At 41.1% G+C, this 26,815-nt stretch overlaps 2 protein-coding genes across 4 annotated transcripts in view; one reads left to right on the top strand and one right to left on the bottom strand.

Annotated features, from left to right (window-relative positions):
* Positions 1 to 1,846, top strand: part of SLC20A2 (solute carrier family 20 member 2) — a 107,564-nt gene extending 105,718 nt beyond the window's left edge. For both annotated transcript variants that reach the window (XM_049632467.1, XM_049632466.1), the window contains exon 11: positions 50 to 1,846. In XM_049632467.1, coding sequence (XP_049488424.1) covers positions 50 to 214 — 165 coding nt within the window. In that variant the 3' untranslated portion in view covers positions 215 to 1,846. The remainder of the gene's footprint in view (positions 1 to 49) is intronic.
* Positions 1,847 to 10,778: 8,932 nt separating this feature from the next.
* VDAC3 (voltage dependent anion channel 3) lies at positions 10,779 to 24,867 on the bottom strand. 2 transcript variants are annotated; one of them, XM_049631504.1, is made up of 9 exons: positions 24,563 to 24,867; positions 21,654 to 21,722; positions 20,902 to 20,951; positions 17,326 to 17,478; positions 16,440 to 16,492; positions 14,643 to 14,870; positions 13,213 to 13,363; positions 11,752 to 11,809; positions 10,779 to 11,303 (listed from the first exon to the last, which is right to left on the bottom strand). In XM_049631504.1, exons 2-9 carry the CDS (start codon positions 21,718 to 21,720, stop codon positions 11,212 to 11,214), a joined length of 852 nt encoding a protein of 283 aa, XP_049487461.1. In that variant the 5' UTR covers positions 21,721 to 21,722; positions 24,563 to 24,867; the 3' UTR covers positions 10,779 to 11,211. The 2 variants fall into 2 exon arrangements, with proteins under 2 accessions (XP_049487461.1, XP_049487462.1); XM_049631505.1 differs by lacking the exon at positions 24,563 to 24,867 and adding an exon at positions 24,244 to 24,416.
* Positions 24,868 to 26,815: the final 1,948 nt, after the last annotated feature.

Below are 26,815 nucleotides of genomic sequence, written 5' to 3'. Positions count from 1 at the left end.
CAGATCTGTGGACCTCTGTTTTTACTGTTAAATCTTTGTGCTCTGGCAGGTGGGGTCCGTGGTGGCCGTGGGCTGGATCCGCTCCCGGAAAGCCGTGGACTGGCGCCTCTTCCGGAACATCTTTGTGGCCTGGTTTGTGACTGTCCCCGTGGCCGGGTTGTTCAGTGCTGCTATCATGGCTCTTCTCATGTACGGGATTCTTCCATATGTGTGATTTGTCTTCTTCCGCCCAGTACACAAGGGAGGGTCTGGCGTGGGTATGTGTGGGTGGCGTGTTACACGCACGCTGCCTGCTCACGGGCTGTCTCCCAGCCAGCTTGTCCGTGGCCCTTTCATATGGTTCCAAACCACACTGTTCACCTACACTGTAGAGAGTCATCCTCCAGAGCTAACTTAACTACTGTACATAATCATGTGCATTAAACTGGTATCGTGGTGACATAACGTGGTGCAGTTACTTATATGTTAAATATATATTGTATACATAGAATAGATAGCATTATTTCAAACATACTCGAAATGGGAGTGGAGAAATACTGTCTAGAATTCAATATTCAACAAATCTTTGTACGGAATGATTTCAGTGGCAAATTTTAAGAACCTTTTAAAAGGAAAGTGTAGATTGGAAAGTGCTATTTTTCCCATTGAATATACTGTAAGATAAGTGTGAATCGGGTTGGATGCACATTTGGGAAGATGTACGTCCGGGGTGTGCTCTTGAGTAATACTGGGGTAGGAGTTCACAAGTGCTTTCACTGAGGAATTTGTTCATATACTGTGTATTGATTATGTAATATATCATAATTGCCTCTGTAAATACTTAAAACGGTAATTTTTTAATGGTGTGCTTCCCATATACTTTTTTGATCAGAGAATTTTGGAAAGTACCAAAGAAGCAGGGGAATAGTTTGCCAGTATTATATTTTCATACTGTCTTTCTCCCCTTCCCATGAATCCTGTTAACCTAGGCTGTAGCGAGACCGCCTCGCCCCGGCCTGCCCCCTAGCAGGGCGGAGGCCGAAGCACCAGCCCCCTGTCACGTGCTCGTTACGAGCATCCTACTTCCTGTCCCCCGCCCCCACTGCCACCACTCGCTAGTTACTGGTGAGCCCTGCAGTGGCCCGTCGTCGTCGTCGTCGTCATCGTGTAGAGAATGTACACGCGTGAGGCTGCCCGATCAAGCACCACACACCAAGTCCAGTTTAAATTTTCACCCGTACTCTCCCCTGCAGCCTGAAAGAGCGAATTCTTAAAACACTAAGGCGAGTGAGTTGACATTCAGGAGGGGGTAGAGTTGAAATATCAGACAATACACTGGATTTGAGGATTTCCTTGAGGCCTTTACTAAGCTGAACATCTTGATGCTCTACTGTAGTCCCACTGGATTCTGTCCTGAAAGCGGGAGGGAGGGAGTGTGAGTGATGCTGGAGCCTGAAACCGTGGAAATGCTGCTAAAATTTTTATATTGACAAACGTTTTCTTGGTACTTCATTGTGATTTTTCATTAATCAACCATATTAAATTTATAATAAAAAATGCCCTTCAAAAGGTTGCCTCTGAAGTCTTTTTCTAATTATCTATTCAATGTTTTTTTGTTCAGTTTCCACAAAAATAAAAGCTACGTAATTTTACTTCTACTTTTCAAATAACTCTTTGTATTTTACGACTGTTACATGTTTGTGCAAAAAATATACGTGCTGGGCGCCTGGGTGGCTCAGTCGGTTAAGCTTAAGGCTAAGCCTCTGACTTCTGCTCAAGTCATGATCTCACAGTTTTTGGGGACACCTCGGAGCCTGGAGCCTGCTTGGGATCTGTGTCTCCCTCTCTCTGCCCCTCCCCTGCTCACGCTCTCTCAAAAATAAACATTTAAAATAATTAAAAATATACATATATATGTAAGAAAAGGAAAAAAATGAGTCACACAACCCAGCATCCTGAAATGCCCACTGTTAGCACGCATGCACACGCACTCCACACACGTGTGCATGCGCACCCCCCCCCCCCCCACACACACACACCTTGATCCTTCAGCAATTTGACGGGAGGGTTTTGTCCCGGGATGGGATTTTATTAAAGGGTGTATCACAATTCTGTGTTCAGCCTTGCCCCCTCGACTCTGGAGTCAGCCAGCCTCCTGAGGGGAGGCGGGGCGGGGGGTTCACATGTTCAGCGCTAAGGACCTAGCAGAAAAAGGCGCATCCTCTTCTTGGCTCAAGCAGCCCCAAACAAAAGCAAACCTTTGAGCTGAAGCAAACTCCTCCGGCCTCCGCGCAGGGGCCGCCTGCTCCGTCGCCTTCTGGAGCCAGGCAGGTAACAGGCGAGGAAAGCTGACCAGGTGTAAAAAGTTCATCTCCACAGAGAAATTTGCTTTCCGTGATTTTTCAAATGGCATTCTAGGCCTTTCAATTTTACCTTCTAATAAAGCTTTATCAGATTGAAGAAGTTCTATTTCCTCCTAAATTTAAAGAAGAAACAGTCACAGCACAACAGCGCCAGCTGGCAAGCTGCGGTCCAGGGCCCTGGGCCCCAGCGCAGCCCCGGCAGCCAGGGCGGCAGGGACAGAGGCCCAGGAAACGAAGTGGGACAAAGGTCACATGCACACTGAGCCTCCGAATGACTAAGCATGCAGCCCTGTCACCGGCGCACCCCCGCGCAGCCTGTTACCTGACAGAGGGGGCCACTCCCTCCCCTCCCCACGAGGGTACCCGAGGTCCGGCCGAGGATGGGTCGCCTCGGAGGGGGAGGGACGCCGGTAAGGGGCTTCCCCGCCCCGGGCCACCTGGAGTCCTTCCTCTGACGTCATCGTAATCAGCCTCTCTCTAAAAATGCAAACACTTCTCTGAGGAGGGGAACTCCGACGACCCTGGCAACTGATTTTGTCACCAGATCACACCCTCTGCTGTCTGGGGCGGAGAGGGGCGCCCTTGGAGACCCTGGCTTCCCTGTGTCCCCGCTCCTCTGGGAGGTTCACAGCGTGCACGGAGCGCGGGCTGTCCACGGGAGCTTGAGCTCCCCAGACAGCCTTTTTATTACTTCATTTTCTGCCTTTCCAAAAGGACTGAACTTTTGAGCAAATATGTAAACACATTCATTCGTTTTTAACAAGACAATTTTTTAAAATAAGTCCTGTCACCTCAGAATAAGCTGCAGAAAAAAAAAAAAAAAATCCATCATTCCGAAAATGGAATGTAAAATCAGGCCTCAGTGAATTTATTCAATTACAAATATTCAATTACCGTGCAAAGAGCACCCAAGGATGATGCAGTGTGTTCTGAGTCCTCAGATGAGGTTCAGCCTCACACTGTGGTTGACCTCGAAGTGCTCCTGCCAAGGTGGTTCCTGGCATCAGGGAGCACCAGGCCCTGCCAGTTCTGGTTTCCTCCCTGGGGACCCCAAGGCCTCCTGTGGGGCTGTAAGGAGTTCTGGGGGACAGTGTGATGAAGGGGGCCACTCCAGGCCTGGCTCAGAATAGGGTTCCATGAACAAGTGTGTGTGTTTGCCTTCCCTTGTGGTTATTCACTGACCACTTTTTGTGGATGGCTCCCCTCAGGTGGGCTGCTTGGAGGAAAACATTAAATTAGATGGAGAAAATGAATAGCAAAGAAGCCACAGTTGAACAAAACAGCCAGAGACCAAAAGAAACGGGACGATGGGTTCTCTGCGTGCTTGGTGAGGGAAGAAAAAGATTGGGGGGACCTGTAGGATATGGTTGAATTCTCATGAAGAAGACAGGGAGTCCTGTCCTTGGATCGTCACCTTAAATATTTTCATAGCGCTTCACCTTTTATTAAGAAGACAACAAAACAACGCTGAAGCATGTTATGAAAAAAAGGGGAAAGTCACCTACACTCCATCACCCCATGACACTGAAACACCAGTCTTTGGGACACCTGGAGCTGGCCAGGCACTGAAGAAACTAAGGCACAGAATGAGGAAAAGGTCCAGGCAGCCAAATGGTAAGAGGACCAGGCTTCCCCACCGGCCTCTTCCTCTGAGCAGCTGTCAGACTGTGTCCACAACTGTGGCCTCTAGAAAAAGGAGGAAAGTGCCGTAGGGCTGGGAGGAGGGTGTCCGGAAGGAACACAGCCAGGTGACTAAGAACTTGAAGGAAGCCTAGGAAGAAAAGGCGAGAGGCTTATTCTGACTGTTTTTATAAAGGCAATAGGAATTCAATCTGATTTAAAGTAAGGAGTTTCGGACTCGACAAGTGTGATTGATCATCTGGTCTCCATCTGGACGGGCCAGAACAAATTGAGAACCTAACAGAGGGCTTTGGGTTACAGTAGGATGGCCAATTCCCTTGCCTTTCCCGAAGCCTTGACATTTGGTTAAAGCAAGCCCTGAATGTAGACATTCCAAAGTATGAGTCCGTATGGTGCTAGGAAGGGAGTGAGGTCAAAAGGAAGGACCTGCAGGACAGAAGGCCCGGACTCCACAGCTGGGCCATTATTGCCTCTAAGCAGCAACAACAGCGACACCCAGTGGGATCCAGTGTAATTGCAATAGTGACCATCTTCCCAGAACCTTTTAAAAATTGCAGGTGAAGTCACCTCACAGAATAATTGTATCATAACTCAAAGAGTTGCTAGAAATGTCAGTATCTATTTCTTTGATGGCCACAGAAAAAATATGAGTATTTGCCAAAGGGAACCTCAGTCTGTACAGTCAGTATGCAGAAATCCCCATGACTTGGCAGACAAAACCAGGCCCACCTGCCCAAGGGCTCATTTTCATCCATTCAGTAAACATCCATTGGATGTTTATCACATGCCAGGCATTGGCCTGGCCACTGGAGGTCAGAAGACAAAAAGGCTTCTAAGCGTTCACAGGCAGGAGGGGAGGTGGGCAAAACAAAACTGCATGACAGTGTGGTATAAACCTTGGGGAAGCTTTCATGGAAGAGGCAGCGATTTGGCTGGAAGTCCAGGTACAAAGTGGACAGTAATAGCATTGTTCAGTTTGAGAATCGGTGAGTTTTAGATGCCTGCAGACTATCTGAGAAGAGGGTCTGGCAGGCAGCTTGCAGGAAAGGCTTGGAAGTGGGCAGGAGAGCCTATCTTAGATGGCGCTAACTTTGGGAAGAGCTTTAGAGGGCAGCTGTCAAGGAGATGGGGCCAGTGATGTGCAAGGGCTGAATGCAGTGGATGTGTGAGGATCGCTAGGAGCTGTGTCGAAGCACATACCCTACTCACCCCAACCCCTCAAGGTTTGGATGTGTTTCCTTGGCAGACAAGCCCAATCTCTGGGAGGAGGTGGGGATTGGCTATGATTAAAAGCACACATACTATGAATGCTGTGCTCCCTTCTCAGTGTCTCCTTCACAGGACTGGCCCACCTTTAGCATCACACTCTGGCCTCTCTTTACCCTTATGTTCCCTCCTCCAGGGGCAAGGGAGTGCATATGAATGGTGTATTTGGGAAGAATGAACTGGGCACGTTGGAGTTCGTTCCTCTCATCTTCCTCTTGGAAGCACAAGAACCCCCTCCTCCATTCCACCTGGAGGAGGACTGCCCTGTCAACTGGGGAGGTTTGTGGGGGAGGGGGAGGACTGCCCTGTCAACTAGGCTTCATATAAAGATACAGCCTTTGGCTTGTATCTGTTGACACTTTGTCCTAATTTACAATTTATTTGAAACCTGAGTGAGGAGGTATGCTGCTGTCATCAGACCACCTTCATTCTGAGAAGGCCCCTGAGGTGTATCAGAACCTCCGAGGACAGGCAGATGGGACCTGGAACAGTTTCTCACCCGTAACCAGGTTGTAGAGTTAGAAAAGGCTGAGGACAGAACCTGAGTGTCAACATTTAAGTGAGAGCAAATGAAAAGAGGGATCTGAGTCTAAAGGAAAACAGGCAGAGAGAACTGAACCCAAGAGTACACAAAGCATGCACAATCAATCAGAGGCTACAGTCTTAAAGGGGGTGGGGGATGGGGGTCCTCCATGTGCAGAAAACACAGCAATCTTCATGCATGTGTAGGTAGGTAGGTAGCACTGTAGGGCAGCCAGAAACCACTTCAGCTTAGAACTCCTCCTGTCCAAGGTTCTAGAACCTGAGGCTTGCCCACATTGGTGGTGAGCTTCCAAGGACATTAACTAAATGAAACTTTGCAACATTGTTGCCTTCCTCTGTTCCTTAAGCAGTGATGCTGAGTATGATGACACATTAGCAATACATTGTGTTGTCTTCCTGGTCTCTTGCAGAAGTAATATTAAAAATGTGATGTGTAGGAGCACCTGGCTGGCTCAGTCAGTGGAGCATGTGACCCTTGATCTCAAGGTTGTGAGTTTGAGCCCCACACTGCGGGTAGAGATTACTTAAAAGTAAAATCTTTAGGGGTGTCTAGGTGGCTCAGTTAGTTAAGTGTCCAACTCTTGATTCCAGCTCAGGTCATGATCTCACAGTTCATGGGTTTGAGCCCTGCACCTGGCTCTGTGCTGACAGTGCAGAGCCTGCTTGGTATTCTCTCCCTCTCTCTCTCTCTGCCTCTAACCACTCGAACACTTGCCCTCGCCCTCTCTCTCAAAATTTTAAATAAAATCTTTAAAAATTAAAAAAAAAATGTGATATGTAAACTTTAATCTCTTTAAATTTAATAAAAACCTCATGCTTGTTAGTTTCTTACCACAAGAAACACCCATATTCTCATCTATTTAGGTAACTCTCCTAAGGCAGGTAGAAGCCCCTGGTGTTTCTTGCCCTGGCCAATGCCTTGGGGCTCCTTGTCCCCTCAGACTAGGGGGCACCTCAGCTGCTGTGCTGGACACACACTGACCACCTATCAGACACTGCAGCCTGCCACACTGCCACGAGGGCCGGCTGCCTTTTCAAACAGTATTAGAGAAGTATTTCCCTAATTACAGAAATAAGAAATTCACTTTAGAAAAACAGAAATACAGTAAAGCATAAAATCAATAGAAATTATTCATGATTAAAAAAAAAATTCATGATCCCACCTCCCTGAGATAATGAATATTTTGGGGGTATTTTTCTCCTATATTAACATATACCTTTTAAAAAAATAAAATTGAGATTAGTTTTTTACTTTGCTTTTTTCTATTTAATATGTTGTGAACAATTCTCAATGGTTCTTATTCTTCAAAAACATGATTTTTAATGGCTGAATAATGTGCCACTTGATGAATACACATACCATCATTTAATCATTCCCCTACTGTTCCCCATGTGGAACATTTGTTCTATGATAATGAGTACCTCTAATGATTTCCTTAAGGCAAATTCCTGAGTGGAGTCACTGAAGCAAAGAATCTGCTGACATTAAATACATACAAACCAGAATGTCCCTTCTCTATTCCCAGGTACAAAGCTCACAGGCTGTGGAAAAGGCCAAAATAAGTTACCTTGAGAGTAAGGCTCAAAAGGAAACACTGAGGCAACATAGTGTCCTGAATGAATCAATTTAAAAATTCAATAAAATGAAATAAATGATTGCCTTAGGGGTACCAGGCTAATTGAGAAAGGGGAGGAAAACCTGGGAAGATGAGGAGGAGAAAGCTGGTGGGCGGCGGGAGGGGAAAGAGGTGCTTGTGTGCATTTTACGGGGGACAGAGGGAGCTACTGAGAATTCCCACCATGAGAAACCACAATGAACTGCCCCATCCTAGAAACACCTCTCACGGCTTTCTCTCCTGGACTACTGGACTCCCAAGATGTTTGCAGTCACTGTTATGAGGATTAACAAGATTAAGTCATATAAGGTAACCACCACAGTACCTGGCACATACACTCGAGAAGGGTGCTTTTCTTTCTGCTACAAGTTAATGACCTTACAACAATGAAGGGACTTAGAACACAGCCTAGCAAACCACAGGATTCAGTAAAACTACTGAATAAAGGCTGAAATTTAAAGCACCTATGTTCATATCTGGATTAATGTATCAATACACAAAACTTGGCTCCTTAGCTCTGCAATAATGGATCATTTAAAAGGGACAGATAGCACAAGATTGGAAAAAAACACAACCCTACAGCAATCTCCTTCCCACCTAACTCTAGCCATAAATATAACTAACTTTATCAGATAACTAAGGTATTAATTAGGGGTACATCTCATTAGTGTTTCCCTGAATCTCCTTATGCCCCCTTCCTCCCACTTCCATCCCCCACCCGTAACCACACTAGAATGAAGACAAATCCCCCAGAGCTATGTTAACCCATGGCAGTTAGCTCCCGCTCCACTCCATACCACAAAGGAGTTTCCATGTGCAGCAGCGGCCAGCCCACCTTAGCACCCCACCAGCACTCACACTGCATGGAAGGTCCTGCCAGGGTCAGACACAGATGTCAATAGGACAGAATGAACCTGTGTACCCCTCTTCCTTTCCCGTGGTACTTTATTTCCTGTAATGGTCGTCTGACCCACAAAGATCATGAGAAAATCAAATTATATCATGTGGTTGGTAGATATTTTCCAACATAAGAGGTGGTGGTTGGAATCTGGGTGCTAGAAAAGATGATCTTTGGTGGTGGCGGGGAAAATACCTTGTAGCACTAATATTTTTCAAAAAGCAACAGTGTCTAGTGGTTGTTAAGATGACTCATTTGGAAACTGAGCAAGAAATCTAACAGGCAAATTAGAGAATTATAAATGATCAGTAAATACGTGAAAACAGCTCCATCTCACTGGCAATTAGGGAAATACAAATTAAGACACCATTTTTCACTTCTAAAACTGGTAAAAATTTTAAAGTTTGATGACATTCAATGCTACTGAGGATGTGGAGAAATGGGCACTCTTAACCACCAAGGGTAGAAACAGAAATTGATATAAAATTTTTGAAGGACAATTTTGTACTACTTATCAAATGTACATGTCCTATGACTTAGCAATCTCTCTTCTGGAAACCTATCCTATAGAACTGCACTAAAGAACAGCCATGAGTCACAGGTGGCTATTTAAATTTGATAAAAATGAAATAGAATTAAAAATTGAGTTCTTCTGGGGCACCTGGCTGGCTCAGTTGGTAGACTTACAACTCTTGATCTTGGAATTGTGAGTTTAAGCCCTATGTTGGGCAAGAGATGTCTTAAAATTAAAAAAAAAAAAAAAATCTTAAAAACAATTTTTTTTTTGACAGAGAGAGAGAGAGGGCACAAGTGTGTGAGAGGCAGAGAGAGAGAGAGAGAGAGAGAGAGAGAGAGAGAGAAGCCGGGCTCACCTGAGGTTCGTGTTTTACCCGAAGGGGGCTTGAGCTCACCTGATGTGGGACTCGAACTCACAAACAGTGAGATCAAGACTTGAGCCAAAGTCAGATGCTTAACTACTGAGCCACCAGGTACCCCCTACAATTTTTTTCTAATTGAGTTCTGAAGTGCCTGGGTGGCTCGGTCAGTTAAGTGTCTGACCCTTGGTTTTGGCTCAGGTCATGGTGTCAACAGTTCTTGAGTTCAAGCCTCACGTCTGGCTCCATGCTGTTAGTGCAGAGCCTACTTGGGATTCTCTCTCTCCCTCTCTCTCTGCCCCTCTCCTGCTCACTCACTCACTCAAAAAAAAAAAAAAAAAAAAAAAAAAAAAAAAAAACCTTAAAAAAATAAATTAAAAAATTGAGTTCTTCCACTGACCTAGTTACATTTCAAGTGCTCAACAGCTACATGTGTCTAATGACTACCATATGAGACAAGGCAGACACATCATTTTCATCATCACAGAAAGATCTACTGGGTAGTGCTGCTATGGAAATATTTATAGAAGTAGACACAAAGATATTCAATGCAGCATTATTTATAAAGCAAAAAACTCAATACAGTAAAAAGGAGAATAGTTCAATAATATCACATTTATAGTCAAGTATAATAAAAAAACATGAGACAGATCTATATGAACAAACATAAAAAGAACTCTGATATGTTAAATTTAAAAGTATATTGTGGGGCGCCTGGCTGGCTCAGTTGGTTGGAACATATTGACTCTCGATCTTAGGGTTCTAAGTTCAAGCCCCACATCACATGCAGAGATTACTTAAAAATAAATAAACAATAAATAAAGTATATTGCAAAACAAGATGTGGATTTTAATATTATATACATATATTTATGTAATCTCTAAAGACACTGAAAAGTATCTGCAAAGATATACATCGAACTGTTAAAAGTCATAGAAGAAAGAGGGACTGGAGAGAGGAATGCAAATTTTCACTTTTAATGTCTAAGCTGAGTGAATTTGTTGCAACCAGCATATACTGTTTTTAAAAAAAGATTTCAAAAAGAGTTCTATTTTTGGAAAGGACAATATTTACCAGTAAGCCCTGAAGATATTCTAATATCTAGCTCTAGCCTACTCATTCCTTTTCCAAACTGGTATCTCCATTTTTGGGTTATCATTTCTCTAGATCCAGTAATCGAAAGCACTTTCCTGAAGCCCTGGGAGGAGCTGCAGACGTGCCTCCGCCTACCAGTGTCCTCCCGACAGCATTTCCCCAACTGTACCCTCCCCTTCGCCCGTCTTTCTGCCCACTCACCACCCCCACCCCCACTCTTTCTCAGCAGCTTTACTAAACTACCAATATGATCCTGCTTTAGTGCGATAGGAAGCAAGCACCCCAACAAAGGCGTCCAGCAGAACAAAACTGTTTCACTCCTCAGCCTGAGTGCAGAGGAACAGTCAGAGCCGTAAAGACAGATGGAAGGGACAGGCAATAGCACAGACATTCCAGACATACCACTTTAGACCTAAATCCCATCACCTATGAGAGTATTTTTCAAAACAAAACCTATCACACCAAATATAAGAAAACCATCACTAGCAAATCAGATGAGCGATTATGTTCCAAATGTGATGGGTTTATTTTATTTTACTCTGATGCAAAACCAAGGATTCCACTACAGCACAGAGACCAATATATTAAAAGGTCATGAAAAAGTGGTGTGGGACATGCAGGACGTGATGTACAAACTGGAGGATTGGGTCATTTCCTTTGTAACATGACACTACATTGTCGCTGAGGAACACATTTAAAATAACACTGTGGAACTCAACTGAAATGTGGCACAAACATGACAACTTCCAGGCATGCCTTCAAGTACCTCCCTCAGGATGGACTTGCGATCTCTAGTCTTCAGTGTGGGGAGGATTACAATTCTTTGGAAGAATAAAAAGTTCACTTTTGAAATTTCACAGAAGAATTTTAAGGCCAAAACATAGTGGGTTCTCTTCACCTCCAGGGACAAATCGGATGCTTTACTCAAAACCACATTAAGCTTCTAGCTCAAATCCCAACCCAACCTTGTGACCTCCTGCATTGAAGTTCTTTCCGTCGATTAAAGCTGATAGGGTCAGTTTGACTCCTAGGAAGAAGAAAACACCACAATCACTCGTAACAAGTATTACAATAAGCTTTTCATTTTCTAGAAACAATGAACATGGGTGGAATCAAGGGCATGGATTGCAGCTGGGTGTAAGAGTTACAAGCATTCAGGTACCACTAAGTCAATAGGGTTACCTATAATCATTTGATCTGCAATGAGCAAAGCACAATCACAGCAAACTTTATTTGGAATTCAGGGTTAAGAATAATGAATGACCAACCAAACTCACAAGCCACAGTGACCTGGTTAGAAATATAGAATTATTTTTTAAACAAAAGCACTTGATCTGCTTTACTTTGTATGAATAACCAATTGTTACACAATGGACTGAATCAACCTACAGTTGATTGTAGGTTTTATAGGTTATTTTCATTACTCTTCCATCATCTCCTACCCCACATCCAATGTTATTAATTCCTTTACTCACCTGGTCGAAGAGTCTGAGTATAACCCAGTCCAATCAGGCTGGCATTATTTACTTTAGCCTAAAAATTAGGAGATGAAATAGAAACAGTTAGAAAACAACCAACTTCATAATATGTAAGTCCAGTACAAGCACCATTTCATGCATCGGATTTCCAAAACTAAAGCACCTTCGGGTCAATCTAGAATTACTGGAACTGAAAATTTAATTAATAAAAATGTAAGTCTCTTCAGTTAATAGGACTGGGAGAGATAGTAGGGACTTTGAGAATGCATGCTTAAAGGCCTCAAACAAATTTTTTAAAACACTATGCAGCCAGGTGTGTCTGGGTAGCTCAGTTGGTTAAAAGCATCCGACTCTTGTTCAGCTCAGGTCATGATCTCACAGTTTCCTGAGTTCGAGCCCCACATTGAGTCTGCACTGGCAACACGGAGCCTGCTTGGGATTCTCTCTCTCTCTCTCTCTCTGCCCCTCCTCCAAAATAAACATTCATAAATGGAGACACCTATTGACTTCCATTTTGATTGTTAGAATAGGAGAGCTTGTTTGGACACAAATACAAATTGTCAGTGTACCACAACCAATTCCAAGTAAATTTCTGCTCCATACTTCAAAAAAAATTTTTTTTTAATGTTTACTTATTTTTGAAAGAGAGAGAAAAACAGAGTGTGAGCAGGGAAGGGACAGAGAGAGGGAGACACAGAATCCTGAGGCAGGCTCCAGACTCTTAGCTGTCAACACAGAGCCGGATGCAGAGCTCAAACTCATGAACCACGAGATCATGACCTGAGCCACAGTTGGACATCTAACCAACTGAGGCACCCAGGCACCCCAATAAACTTAAAATAAATAAATAAATAAATAAAACACTGTGCAGCCAAACACCCTGGTGTACTGAGTTCTTCGAGATGCCAGTTTACAACCTCTGACAGTAGTTAGAACATAAACTCTAGTGAGAGAAGATCTGGGTTCAAATCTTGACAATGCCTCTTACTGTGTGACTTTGGGCAAGTTACCTGACCTCTCCAAGTCTCAGTTCCCTCATCTATAAAATGGGCATGAAGATACTACTCACCACAAGAGTAGCTGGGAGGACTAAATGAGATACTACACATAAAGCCCTTAGTATAGTACCTGAAATTGAAGAGCTCAATTAGTGTCAGTATTAATAAGAATTACTAAGAGCCACAGGAATAGTAATCAAATCCCATGAATTTACAGATAGGAAAATTTTGAGGCCAAAGAGATAAAAATGACTTGAGAAGGTCAGACAACAGCCAAATACAGGAGGAACTAGGACTAGAACCCACATTCCAGGACGTGAGGTGTGATACTCTTCTCACTACACAATGAGCGTCTCACTAAAGTTAATGGAGAACATGTGTACAACAACCATCTCACAACATTCATTTACAACTCAGATGAAACCCTAAGAGTAGATCCAATCTCGTAGCACATTCTTACAGATAGAGAAGTTCTACAGTCCAGCTTGTATTTAGCAGCGATGCCAAAACGGGTATTGTTACTGCCAGCCGTCCAAGCAAGGTTTATTGATGTTTCAATCTTCTCATTAACCTTCTGGTAGATAGACCCTCCAAATTCAGTGCCGTCATTCCTATTTTCATGATATAAGAAAAAGTCATAAACATCTAGCTAGTACCACTCTTATGACATGGAAAAAATTCTAAGACTATCTGGACAAGGATCTCACTTTGCAACTACCTATTTTCAGCAAACTTCTAGTATAAATGACTACCAAACAAAACAAGGAACTAAATCCAGTTACGTAATTTATAACCATCTGATTAAAATGTAGTTAACATCTGATTCATTTACTCAGCTCCTCCATACGAATTTTTTAGACAAAATTCAATTATGAAGGCAGACGCCTCTAGTAAATATGATCTATAAGTCTTTGAGATGTTCAAAGAATTTAGAGACCTAAAAGTGGAGTTCAATAAGGATTCTGCAAAATAAATAACAAGAAGAAAGCCAATTTTGAACTTCATCTGAGACACAATCCTAGCATCAGAAAGCACCCCAAACACAATACCTAGGGTGTATTTCTCTAGAGAAGTGCCTACATTATTGCTTCAAAGCATCCCAGAACTTGGTCCCTACTTTCCATGGTTTTCCTAATACTGCTTCATCAATTTTAATGCCACTGTCTATACCATTGCTTCACTTTATTTCAGTGAACTGGAATATCTAGTGAAGGGCAATCTATACCACTTGAAAAACACCTAGCTTATCCTTTGCTTTTTCTTCCTGGAATAGTACAGTGCCCAGTAGGCCAAGACATTAAATACAATTTAAAAATTCAAATTCATTTAACCAACAGGATGCAGCCTACAGAATTGAATCCAGGATTGCTTTGAGGACTTCTGCTTCTTCTGAATGCAACAGGGGTGGCTGGGTTCTGACCGTGAGTACCTAAAACCTCAATAGAATTACTGGGGATGTTCCAGAATGCTCAGGTCAACTGAGTGGTTGCTCTTCATGATCCAAATAACAGATCTACTTCCAGATACTGACAAGCTAAGTAGGGCACTAGAGGAAGCAGAAGAGACTCCAAAGGATCCCTTTTATCAGGAGGTGACCACATCCTGGGCTCTCTCCAACCCAGTGGTTCTTGTATAGATTCTAGACCTTCCTAAAGTTTGGGGTACAGGCTGAGAGGCCAGTTACTATCAGCAGAACAGCACAATGCACCAAGTGCCCTAACCTCTGGCAATGTTTTGCTGACTAGGAAAATTAGTACAGTGAGGCTGGATGTCCACCAAAGCACATTAAATGCAGGTACCTCATTTCTAACTTTCTCAGCATGTTAATGGCTACCATCTTTTTGGGCAACTGCACTAGTACTAAAGGAGGAGTGAATTATAAACACTCACACATGAGTGTGCAGCTGGAAGTCTGCGGCCTTGTAACCCAGAGCGAAATTATTCTGTGACAGTTTGGATTTGGCTGTGTCGAAACTCATCTGATAGCCAGCAAGCCAACCTTCAAAGGCTAACACAGCCCAGCCATAGATGGTTGGTCCAGAAAAATCTATATCAACATTGCTGCCGAGACTGAAACATTCCCGCTTATAGGAGGCCTTCAATTTTCCACTCTTCTTTCTGTAAACAGACAAATAAAAACAACACAATGAAAACAACATGAGTTTCTACTACTGTCTAGAAATCTTTAGAGTAAGAAAGATCCCCTCCTTCCCCCAGTGTAAATATTATTTTGGTAGATGGTATACATATAGTAAAATTTCAAATGACTTAGCTCTACAAATATAATTTTGTTAGGATTATAAATACATATACCATTTTTATCTATTCTTCACTGTAAGTACAAATGATAGGATATTTCATGATTAATTTCACAAAGGCATTAACAAAAGTCTAAAAAGGAATAAGATATTTCAGTACCGAATTAATAATCTGAATACATATGTATTCATGAGAAGCCAAATCTCTTTAAATGTTTTTAAATGCCCAAATGCTATAAAACGTAACACCCGACACACTTAACTTCTCAAAAAGAAGTGTTATTTTTTTTTTAAGGGTAGAGTGCTTTAGTAAGCATATTTATTTTCCTTAAGGTGAGTGTTTTCTCCCTGGACAATAAATATCAGATGGATGGATGGAAGAGAAGTATACATTTTTGAAGGACAGTACCGAAAACAAGAAATTGGTTCTTTTTAAAAAAAAATTTTTTTTTTTTAACGTTTATTTATTACTGAAAGACAGAGAGAGACAGAGCATGAGTGGGGAAGGGGCAGAGAGAGAGGGAGAGACACAGAATCTGAAGCAGGCTCCAGGCTCTGAGCTGTCAGCACAGAGCCTGACATGGGGCTCGAACTCACAAACTGCGAGATCATGACCTGAGCCGAAGTCAGACACTTAACCGACTGAGCCACCCAGGCGCCCCAAGAAATTGGTTCTTAATAATCCTGTCATCTTCTAAGCAGGCTTCTTCTGAGAGTATTTACCTGGAAGATAACTGAACTGTGTGGCAGGAATGACACACATGCTGTCACAGCTGAGGAAAAATGTCATTCTGCCTTTATCTAGCAGCGGCCCATAGGAAACAACACCATGCCCATTTTTCAGATGAAGAAACTGGGGCAGAGAAGCTGGGGGATTTTTAAAGGCCAAGAAAGCACATCAGTAGCAGAACTACTGTTTATAGTGTTCCAACGCCCGGAGATTACAGTTATTCTTAGGAAATTAACTTCTCAGCAAAATACTACATCCATCAATCTTTAGAAGAGCTTAAGAAATATCTAGTCTCAGGGTGCCTGCTTGGCTCAATTGGTAAAGTATGTGATTCTTGGTCTTGGGGTTATGAGTCGGAGCCTCAGGTTTGGTGTAGAGATTACTTAAAAATAAAATATTTTAGAAAAAAAAGAAAGAAAAGATCTAGTCTCAAGCCCGTCTATAGCCTAAATTTTTCCTACTATGTGCCTCCTTAGACCAGCTTTATATTTTTGTTCATCTGTTCAATTTTCAAATCAAAACTTTACTCTGCTTCAAGGGAGTCCTCCTTTCTCTTTAGTACATACACAAGGTCTCTGGGGTTCCTAAAAGCAACCTCCTACGTTCTCCCTGCACCTAAACTTTTCATTGCAATTCCCTGTTCTAAAGCTCTCTATCTCTACAGACTACAAAAACAGAAAATGGGGTTTGGATAATTACCCTGTGTTCGGTACAAATATGGTATCAAGAGTCAGTTTCAACCCTTCAGCCAACTGAAAAATAAAGATTTAAAACGAACAATTAGTAATTTTCTATTCTTCTTTTGACCTAAGAAAACAATTCTAAAGTTTTATCTAACTTCCAAACAAAAAAAGTCATTAAAGAAAGCCAAATATTAAATTATTTAATAAATTACCTCTTTATTCTTCCCTGTCTCCTTCCCCTGTCCCCTTATTCCCAGGCTTCATCATGATTCTCTCACCAAAATACAGGTTTAAGTTGTAGGTCAAATCTATTACAGCCAATAACATTAATTGCAATAAAAAAAAAATTCCAATACAACCAAATAATCTTGATACACTCTTAAAATTACTGTAATGAGATAACCTGACATTTAACAAGCCAACCTAAGTAATTTATTCAGCTATACATATATATTACTGATACATGATGATGTTCATATAGACATACCTCAAAAAATAGTGTCCTGTACAAAGCAAATATTTGTATGTGACAAATATCTGCTGATAAATTTTTCTCTTTAGAAACATTACAGAAGTTAGAAACATTTTTCTACGGAGCCAATTTTGCAATGATTACAAAATAAAATCAAACAAAATCACTATAAATAGTCTAGTTTACCAGGAGAGGCTCAGTTATAAGTAGAACTGGTCAGAACCAAGATGTAATGTGATAATTATGTACTCACAAACAATGCTTCACTTTCTAGAAATGTAAAATATACCAGAGAAGGCCACATGCAGAGAAAAAAATATGGCTACTATATAGGTTATAAGATCTCATTCATGTTGTATTTGGGGTTTATAGATCATTTTATCTGCAAGATAAATTTAACCTAAAAGTAATTTCTAATGCTTTCTTTTACCTTATTCTCCAAAGAGATTTCTGTTCCAAGAGTGTTATCTGTGTTCCATTTCTGAGTGAAGGTAAGTCCATAGTTACAGACCTTATATTTGGTCTCTAGGTTGCCTGACGCTTTTCCTGTATCAGTGTAAGCATGACCAGAAGTAGAAAATTCCTGATAAGCAAGAAAAATAATTACTTTAAAAACAGCTCATCAAACAAAAAATACTCATTTCAGAAAGTAGTGTTCAATGCATCGGAAACCAATATAGTTTACTTTTTATCATAACTTATTTCCTGCTTTCCTTCTTTCCTATTTCTAAAGTTTAACGAGTTTCAGATCTTTCCATTATTCCACCTCTCTTATTGATATTTCTTGCTCAATATACTCTCTTACTAAAATGGAAATCTTAAACTCTCTTTTTTAGAAAAGAAATATCTTGGGGCACCTGGATGGCTTAGTTGGTTAAGCGTCCGACTCTTGATTTTGGCTCAAGTCATAGTCTCAGGTTCTTAAGTCCAAGTCCCACATCGGGCTCCATGCTGACAGCGTGGAGCCTGCTTGGGATTCTCTCTTGCCCTCTCTGCCCCTCCCCTGTTCAAGTGCATGTGCCCCTGGTCTCTCTCAAAATAAATTTAAAAAATAATAAAAATAAAAGAGAAATATCTTTACTGAAAATAAATTCCTTTACCAAAAACACAAAAATATTAAATCTTGAACATTTTACTTTCATGACCTGAAAACGCTTATTCATTCTCTATCATATGTTTCAAACTATTAGTTAATTTTAACGTCCTTAAAAATCCCCAAACACTAGAAAGGACTACCCTATCCTCTTCAATAGAGTCAAAACTTCATTGCATCAAAATAATTGTTTTTAATTTTTACTGTGGTAAAATACACCTAATTTACCATTTTTAAGTGTGCAGTTCGGTGGCATTATTAAGTACATTCACACTGTTATGAAAACTTTATTGCTTTGGTCCACAAAGCTATCATATCTGTAAGGGGCTCCTGGATGGCTCAGTCAGTTAAGTGTCCAACTTCAGCTCAGGTCATGATCTCTTGGCTCAGGTCATGATCTCACAGTTTGTGAAATCGAGCCCCACATTGGGCTCTGTGCTGACAGCTCAGAGCCTGGAGCCTGCTTCAGATTCTGTGTCTCCCTCTCTCTCTGTCCCTCCCCTGCTCACGTTCTGTCTCTCTCAAAAATAAACATTAAAAAAAAAATTTTTTTTTAACTATCTGTAAAACTTTCAGTATAAACAATTTCAATATTTGTAAGTATGTACCCATTTTTCACAACAAAATGCAATGTTATAACTTGTCCCTTTTTCTCCCTTTTCCTCATCTACCTTTTAAAGTGTTTTCTATCAAATAGTTACTATGAACATCTTGAAATATATCCTCCTCCCTCAGTAGGTGTCCTTTCAGTCATATGACAATGAGCAACAGGAAATAGATCTCCTTCTAAAAGGAAGCAAACAGTCAACACCTGTCACTGACAATCTATGAACTGTCGAGAAAAAAACCTTCTGATTGGCCCTGTTTTTAGAGCGCATTTCTGAAATACTGCCAACAGTAATGAAATGCTGCCAGCCCTGAGCAGTTCTGTTTCACTGCCTGCAATATGAATCCTCCCTTTACCAAATACCCTGCTCCCCACATCTAGTTCTACAGGCTGATGAGACAACTGGGAAACTATGATCTGTTTATCAACACCACGCAGGAAGTTTTCCAAGAGAGTATCATGCTGCACATTTTAGGGCAAGGTCTCAGTACAAAATGACAAAACACTAGTCATGTTTAGAAGTCTACACAATTATTTAATGTGACTGTTGCTTTTTTTCAGTAGATCCAGCTACCCAGTGTTTTCTTTTTTACATACACCTCTCCTAAACTTGAAAGTATAGCAAATATAAACCTCAATTTTAGTGTTAGAAAAACTTCACACACAAACCTACGGTAAAAGTGTATTTAGTCTACATTTTTTCCCTGTTTATCATCATCATTTCTTACTTTGAAAGTCTCTCAAAAGTCTAAAATACCAGATGTACAAATCTCAAAGAAAAGGGCAGAATTTTTCTAAGTTAAAAAATTAGCATTGGCTTACAACTGCTTCAGTTTTTCTCTAATTTCATCATTAGAAGGAACAGTGCAAAATACATTTATAACATGCATTTAACGTCTACAGCTCTATAATAAATAAGCAACAAAACTAGCATAAAAATGCTACTGTTAAATAGATGCCATATATTAAGTACAATCTGATATCTGATTGGAGCAATGGATGAAATTTATCCTAAATCAATACCAGAGACCAAAAGCAGTCATAAAAACAAGCACACAAATATGCTCTGTTTTTCTTACCATCTGAATGAACAGTCCCACACCACAGCAGCATGAAAGGGAGATAAAATTTTAGTCGATGATTTTTGCAACACAAACCTAATTTGAGCAAATTCTGAAACCCTATTCAAAGTGAGTATAATTTTTCCATTTTAACAGAATCATATAACAACATGCCCATCCTAGTAGGCAGCTGCATATATATTTATTTACCACTAGAAAACCCAGGAAAAAAATGATGGTGACAAACCAGGATTACATGGAGTATGAGACAAAGTATCATATGAATTCCACATGCCTCTAGCCCTTTTAACTAAATCATTCTATCCAGAAATAAAATTCGCACTGGTTTCAATAGGTAAATACTAAAAAGAGATGCTGCCACTGAGGAGACATCAGAAAATGAGGTGAATGTAAAGCTAATTCATTTGCCAGATTTACTGAATAAATGTTCTGGTTAATAACACTTCGAAAATATGCCTATATCCTTTCCTATATAAATAACTTCCAGTAAAAAAGACTTTATGAACATCAATAAATACAGTAGATTAATCCTCTATATGCATTTTATTTCTACATTTGTTTTGACTAATCATGAAGGGATAGAGGCTAAAGTTAATTTGTTTTTGTAAGAGGGCAATAAAACTTGCATAAACTCATTATAATGAAAGTATTTAGTAGCCATACACATTCTCATGAAAGTATAAAGATGTGATATATGTCCAAAATACATATATATTTTATGTCCTGAGAGTAAGATTCAGCATATTCTTATTATGGCAAACACAAAGGACCTCCCCCAAAATTCAACCTGGATTGTCTATGGGCTACAGGGAAGATGCTCACTGAAATCTGAGATTATGACAAAACTGTAGGTAAGATAGCATAGGACCAAATGTATGCTGATTCACACAACTAGACTAAACACTTTTAAACAGGTTCCTTTAGGTTAATTATGCTACATCTATTAAAAATATATTGGGGCGGGGGCAGGGTGGCCCAGTCAGTTAAGTGTCCAACTCTTGATTTCAGCTTAGGTCATGATTTCAAGTTCATGAGATCAAGCACTGTGTCAGGCTCTGCGCTGACAGCACGGAACCTGCTTGGGATTCTCTCTCTCTGCCCCTACCCTGCTTGCGCTCTCCCACATTAAATAAATAAATGTTTAAAAATATATATATCTGTATCTATATCTATCTATCTGTCTGTCTATCTATCTATCTATCTATCTATGTCTTGGGTACTTACCACTCCACTACAAGACTTGGTTCTCAGGTCTATTTTGACCATGCCAAATCCTAGACACACACAAAAACACATTAATGTATAAAATGTGACATTCACTCCAGTTTTTACAACTTAGAAATTATGAAAATGGTCCTTCCATATGGAAAATACACAGTATTCCCATTAGGTGAGAGTTCCATAAAAACAATTATAATGAACTAAGTATAATTTTTAAGCCCTCAAAGAATAAAAATTATCAAAAAGTGTTATGCTTATAAAAGTATAAACTTAAATAACTATACTAATTAATAAGAAAAATCAAATGTATATAACAAAAATTAAAAATTTAAAGATTAAATTTTAAAAACTAAAAATAAATGTCCATTTGGAATCAAAGAATGTTACTCCAAAGAAGTCAAAAGTTGTGTCTTCACACTCATGAAAATTAGAAGGAGGAAAAATGTAGTCCCCACTTTAATTTTCCCCAGGGCTAGCCAGGAGAGACATAAGTATTACAGATTTATATTACTTCATCTTACAGCTAACATTAAATATGCATAATATATGCATGTGTATATGTATATAATAGCTTTTAATGCTTGTAAGGGACTCTACCTCTAAAGAGTCAAGTCTAATAACCTGTTGACAGTTATCCCCTTAAATCTTATAAAGTAGATTAATGTTAACCTTATCTTACTAGCACTATCTTGCATATAGTAAGCATTCAACACCAACCGTTACCCAAAATTGGAAATTTACAGTAGCATTCTTACCGTATCCTTTGTTGAAGACATCCTTGGCGGCCTTTCCTAGGTCACAGTAAGTTGGTGTGTTACACATATCTTATAAAGAAAAATGAGGACAAAGGAATAAAAATAACCATTTAGTATTTATTCACCCACAGTCCTCGTATTTAGTCCTGTGAGAAGAGGTATACACTTTTCCTTTGCATCATTAAGGCTTATACCCTAATGCAAGCAAAGTTAGGAGAAGGCATTCTGCTCCTTTACAAAGAACTTTTCAGAACACTGGAGAATAAAAGGGTTTTTTCATGCAATTCACAGAGGTCATCTTTCTGACTGCATTTCAAAGAAAAGAAATTTCTCACAGGCTGAAGGAGATGCTGTGTTAAATTGGATTTTATAATATATGTATTATATTATATATATTTTATATATGACATATAAAATAAAGCCTAAGAGCTACATAAAGTGACAAGGTAAAATTGTTTTAAAGAACTGTAAGAACAGATGCATTAAAAATCTTCAAGGTGAACAAATGTTCACCACTCTGAATTTGCCACTCTGAAATTCAGCTCTTAAAATAAGAATTACCACACTAATTGAAATGTATTCTTCCAGAATATGTCCTCTCTCAAAGCTTTTAAAAATAAAATTATATAGGGGCGACTGGGTGGCTCAGTCGGTTAAGTATTTGACTTTCGATTTCTGCTCAGGTCATGATCTCGTGACTGGTAGGATCCAGCGCCATGTCGGGCTCCGCACTGAGCATGGAGCCTGGTTGGGATTTTCTCTCCGTCTCTCTCTGCCTCTCTTTTCCTCTCTCAAAATAAATAAATAAACATTAAAAAAAGGTAACAAAATTGTAACAACAACAACAAAAATATATAATATTACCCGTTAACTAGACACGGGATAAATTTCACCTGCAATAATTCTGCTTACCAAAAACTGGTGTATGCTCTGAAGTTAAAGTCTTCAAAAATCTTTCCCCTTGGCTGATTTTTTCATCTTGGCTGCTCGGTATTCCTCAGCTTTTCTATTGCCAACATGGCCCTCACATTAAAGTTCTCAGAAGCGCTATCAACACCGATAAGCATACCACTCCTTTGCCCTCTTTATATAATGGGAACTCTTTTCCTGCAGCAGCCTCAACAACTATGTCTAACAACTTGTAGAACCATCTCATCTCAAGCAGTCCCATTAGCCCAATTAATAGGCCCAAAAAATCCAGAGCACCAGCTAGCCCATGCAATTACTAACTATGCCTGAACTAGCAACACATTCAAACTAATAATTATTTATATTTATCCTGGCTCTTAATCTGCCCTCCTGCTAAGTTTCTGCCTATACCATATCTGAACACAATATACACATGATGCACTTTTTAATTGTGAATTCATTTAAAATTTGTTCCTTAACCTAAACCTGTCAAATATGAAGATAATATATGTTAAGAAGGAAGAGTACAATATAAAAAATATGTATGTGTGTGTGTGTGTATATATATATATATAGAGAGAGAGAGAGAGAGAGAGAGAGAGAGAGAGAGAGGGAGAGGGAGAGAGAGAGGGAGAGAGAGAGGGAGAGAGAGAGGGAGAGAAAGAGAGAGGGAGAGAGAGAAGGGGAGACAGAGGGAGAGAGAAGGGGAGACAGAGGGAGAGAGAGGGAGAGAGAGGGAGAGAGAGAGGGAGAGAGAGAGGGAGAGAGAGAGGGAGAGAGAGAGGGAGAGAGAGAGTACATACAGTAAAGGGGAAAGAGTCAGTATAAATATACTGACTCATACCATAATAAAACTTTGTTCTAAACCACAATGTTTCAGAGTCCACTTCCAGGGCAATTATTTTTACAATTCAATTCCTTGCATTTAAATGATTGATCCTAGACTATTTACACATTGCCAATTGCAATTTGATATTACTCTTTATTATTTCCGTGGATGCTGGTATCTGTTGGAACTTTTCCGAAGTCTAAATTTGGGGAGGTAAGTATAGAAACGCAGACACTATATATTCAAACAGAAATGTTAAGGCTCTACATAGTCTGGATTTTCATCTCCTGACAAGAGAAAAGATACACTTAAATGTTTAGAAACATCCATCTAATTACAGTCTTTTAGAATTTTGCTTTACTGCCAGACACTTTGCAAGGAGTGTAGCCGGTTTAGTTTACTAACTGATCTCAATTCTGCCTAGTTCAAGCTTACTTTTTCAGGCCTATGATTCTGATGGGTAATGCACTGCTGGTATGATCAAGCAAAAAATCGATAAGATACAGAGACTTCACGATACTCGGGAGTAAAGCTATCATTACATATTTCTATTGGCTCTACAAAATGCGCTTGTCGTTTGTTGGCATGCACAACGTACGGGTTTGCTTTAGATGCGGGGGGGGGGGCGTTAATTAGGTAATACTGCTTTACACAATTACTAATTTGACAGTAAAGAGCCCCTTTTGTTCCTCGTTTCGCCTTTTTCAGTTGCACGTATGGCATCCTCTCTGGCGGTAAGGAGTATGAGAGCTCCCCTGATAGTGGACAATTCCAGAGAGGAAGCTGGGGACGGGGTTGGGGGGTTGGGGGATGGGGTTGGGGTTCGAAGATCCAACTTCCCTAGAAACCAACCTCCTTTCTGGCCTGACGCCTGGAAAGAAAAGTCCTGTGGGCCCACCAGGCGTTGACAGAGTCGCGGCTCGGCGTTCCGAGCGCCACTCCCCACGCCGGGGCTGCGGCTCCATCACCTGCGGCGGCCAGGGGAGCAAGGTCCTCTCTGCCCTCCGCGGCCCAACCGGGCCCGCACCCCATTAGGCTCCTCTCTCCCTTCCGAGCCCTCCGTTAGGCCCGCCTCTCACCGGGTCCCCAGCTCTGTGGCGGGCCACCACCCACCCCCACCAGGCCCCGCTCCGCCGCCGGCTGCCCGGCCCACAGCGTCGGCTCTCCTCACCTCCAACCAGAGGACCGGTCTCCGCTCCGCCAGGGCAACGCTGAAGGTCTTCTTCAAACCAACGCCGTCCGCGCCTGCGCGGCCTCACACTCCCCGCGGCGCCTGCGCGCCCCTAGCCGCCCCCACCCGCACGGCGTTTGCGCCGTAGTGTCGCGCCGGGTCGCGCGCCGGGGGTCTGAGTGCGGAGAGGAACAGCTGGGACAAACCCAACTGTCTGGCTCCGTGTGCGCGCGTGCGCGGGACGGCCCGGCGCGCAGGTGGCAGGGGCGGGAGTTGATGTAGGCGAAGACGCTTTGGGAACCGCACCTTTGTCCCTGAAGGGGCTCTCTCTCGCGAGAACGCCCGGAAGTTACTAGTTACTGTTGCTATGGGAGGGGCCGCGGGGAAGGCGGGCGGAGCTGACCCGGGATGCTACTGAGGGATGCTGTGGCCGGGCACGTCAGACCGTTTCATTCAGATGCGAACAGATCTTTATGGGAATTTTGTCTCCGACTGACTAAAATTCAAAAATATGACCCTTAAGCTCTCTCAACTTAAGAATGAGAAAACATGGGTCCCCAGGGGTAAGTGACGTAATTTATTCAAGATCACACAGGTAGGGGTAGATTATAATTCAAAGGGAGAGAGGAGGTGGAGGAGAGAAAGCCCTTCTTTAGAGAAGAATACCAACTAATAAATATAGAAGAAATTATAGAAAAAGAAAATCACCACTCTTGGAACCACCCAATTTCAGGCAAAAAATTATCAGTAAGTGCTAGACATTTGAAGATCGTCACAGTTCCAAAGTGTCAGCCCTCAGATTCCTTACTAAAAAGGGTATTTTCACATCAAAGAAGTCACCCAAGTGATTAAACTTAACATCACCAGGGATGATACAGACTGACGTCATATGCCCCCTATATGATGCACAGACGACACTAAGGTAATATTCTTGCTAAAGGTGTGTCTCTATTCTTGCGGAAACAATCAGACAAATCCAAATTGAGGGCCGTTCTGCAAAACACCGCTGGGTCCCTTCTAAAATGTAAATTTCATGAGCACCTGGGTGGCTCAGTCCCTCCAGTCGCCCACTCTTGATTTCGGCTCAGGTCAGGATCCCAGGGTCGTGGGATCGAGATTCAAGTCCCGCTCTGCCTGAGCGTGCAGCCTGCTTAAGATTCTCTCTCTGTCTCTCTGTCTCTTTCTCTCCCTCTGCCTTTCTTCCTTGCTCATGCATGCATGTGCTCTCTCTCTACAAAGGGGGAAAAAAGGGAAACTTCTGATGACAAACTGCCCTTTATTTAAACAAAAATTTTAAAAATGTAAATTTCATGAAAGATTAAGAAAAAGATTGGTGAATTGCTCTAGATTAAAAGAGACAAAAGAAAGATATGACACTACAAGCAGTGTAATCCTAAATTGGACCCTGCATCAAAACAACAACAACAACAACAACAAAAACACAAGAAACTGTTAGTGAGAAACATTATTGGCACAATTGAGAAAATTTGACTATTATATCAGTATTGCAACATTGTATAATTTTCTGATGTTGATAATTGTATTTTGGTTATGCAGAAATGGCTTTGTTTTTAGGAGATATATAGATGGTAAAGTATTTAGGAATGAAATGGCATGTGATTTCAACTAACTCTCAAATGGTTAAGAAAAAAAAAGACCAGAAGTAAATGTCCAAAGCGTTAATAATTGGTGAATCTAGGTAGAAGATATATGGGTGTTCATTGCATTATTCTTAAAACTTTACTGTAAGTTTTACATTGTTCAAAATAAGAAGTTGGAGAGAAAACACACCCACAAAGTCATCGATGTTCAGTCCACAATACCAAGTTGCTGCTTAATATTATTATTTACCTGCTATGTGTAAGGCATTTCAGGCTAATAAGAGATCAATAGATAAATGCTCCCAAAGGACTCATAATGTAGGACTTAGACAAATACCTGCCAAATGAGGCAGAGTTGATAAATATAAGTAAACAGTGTATCTAAGTAGGCCAAATGAAATGACCTTTAGAGTCCAAAGAGGTGGTGTTTGTATCCCAGATCTGCCAACTCTTCGGTCTGAGGCAAGCAACTTAACCTCTCTATGCTTCAGTTTCTACCTCTGTGAAACAGATAGTAGTATCTACTTCAGAGGGTTGAGTGGATAGTAAATAAAATAATGTATCTAAAGCACATAACAATCTACCTAGCATATGGAAAATGTTAATTCGTTAATGACAAATGAAAATATGCTATAAGTCTGAAAGTTATGTA

The sequence above is a fragment of the Panthera uncia genome, chromosome B1 (genome assembly GCF_023721935.1).
Source record: "Panthera uncia isolate 11264 chromosome B1, Puncia_PCG_1.0, whole genome shotgun sequence".
Taxonomy (NCBI): Eukaryota; Metazoa; Chordata; class Mammalia; order Carnivora; family Felidae; genus Panthera; species Panthera uncia.
Note: the sequence above shows the minus strand (reverse complement) of the source record. Positions and strands in the feature narration are given on the sequence as shown.

Coding starts and splice junctions, on each gene's coding strand:
- VDAC3 (XM_049631504.1), bottom strand. CDS start 21,720: ATGTGTAACACACCAACTTACTGTGACCTAGGAAAGGCCGCCAAGGAT. Junction 14,871..16,439: donor ATATTTGTACCGAACACAGG/GTAATTATCCAA, acceptor GTCTGTTTACAG/AAAGAAGAGTGGAAAATTGA. Junction 13,364..14,642: donor TTCCAGCTGCACACTCATGT/GTGAGTGTTTAT, acceptor TCATGAAAATAG/GAATGACGGCACTGAATTTG.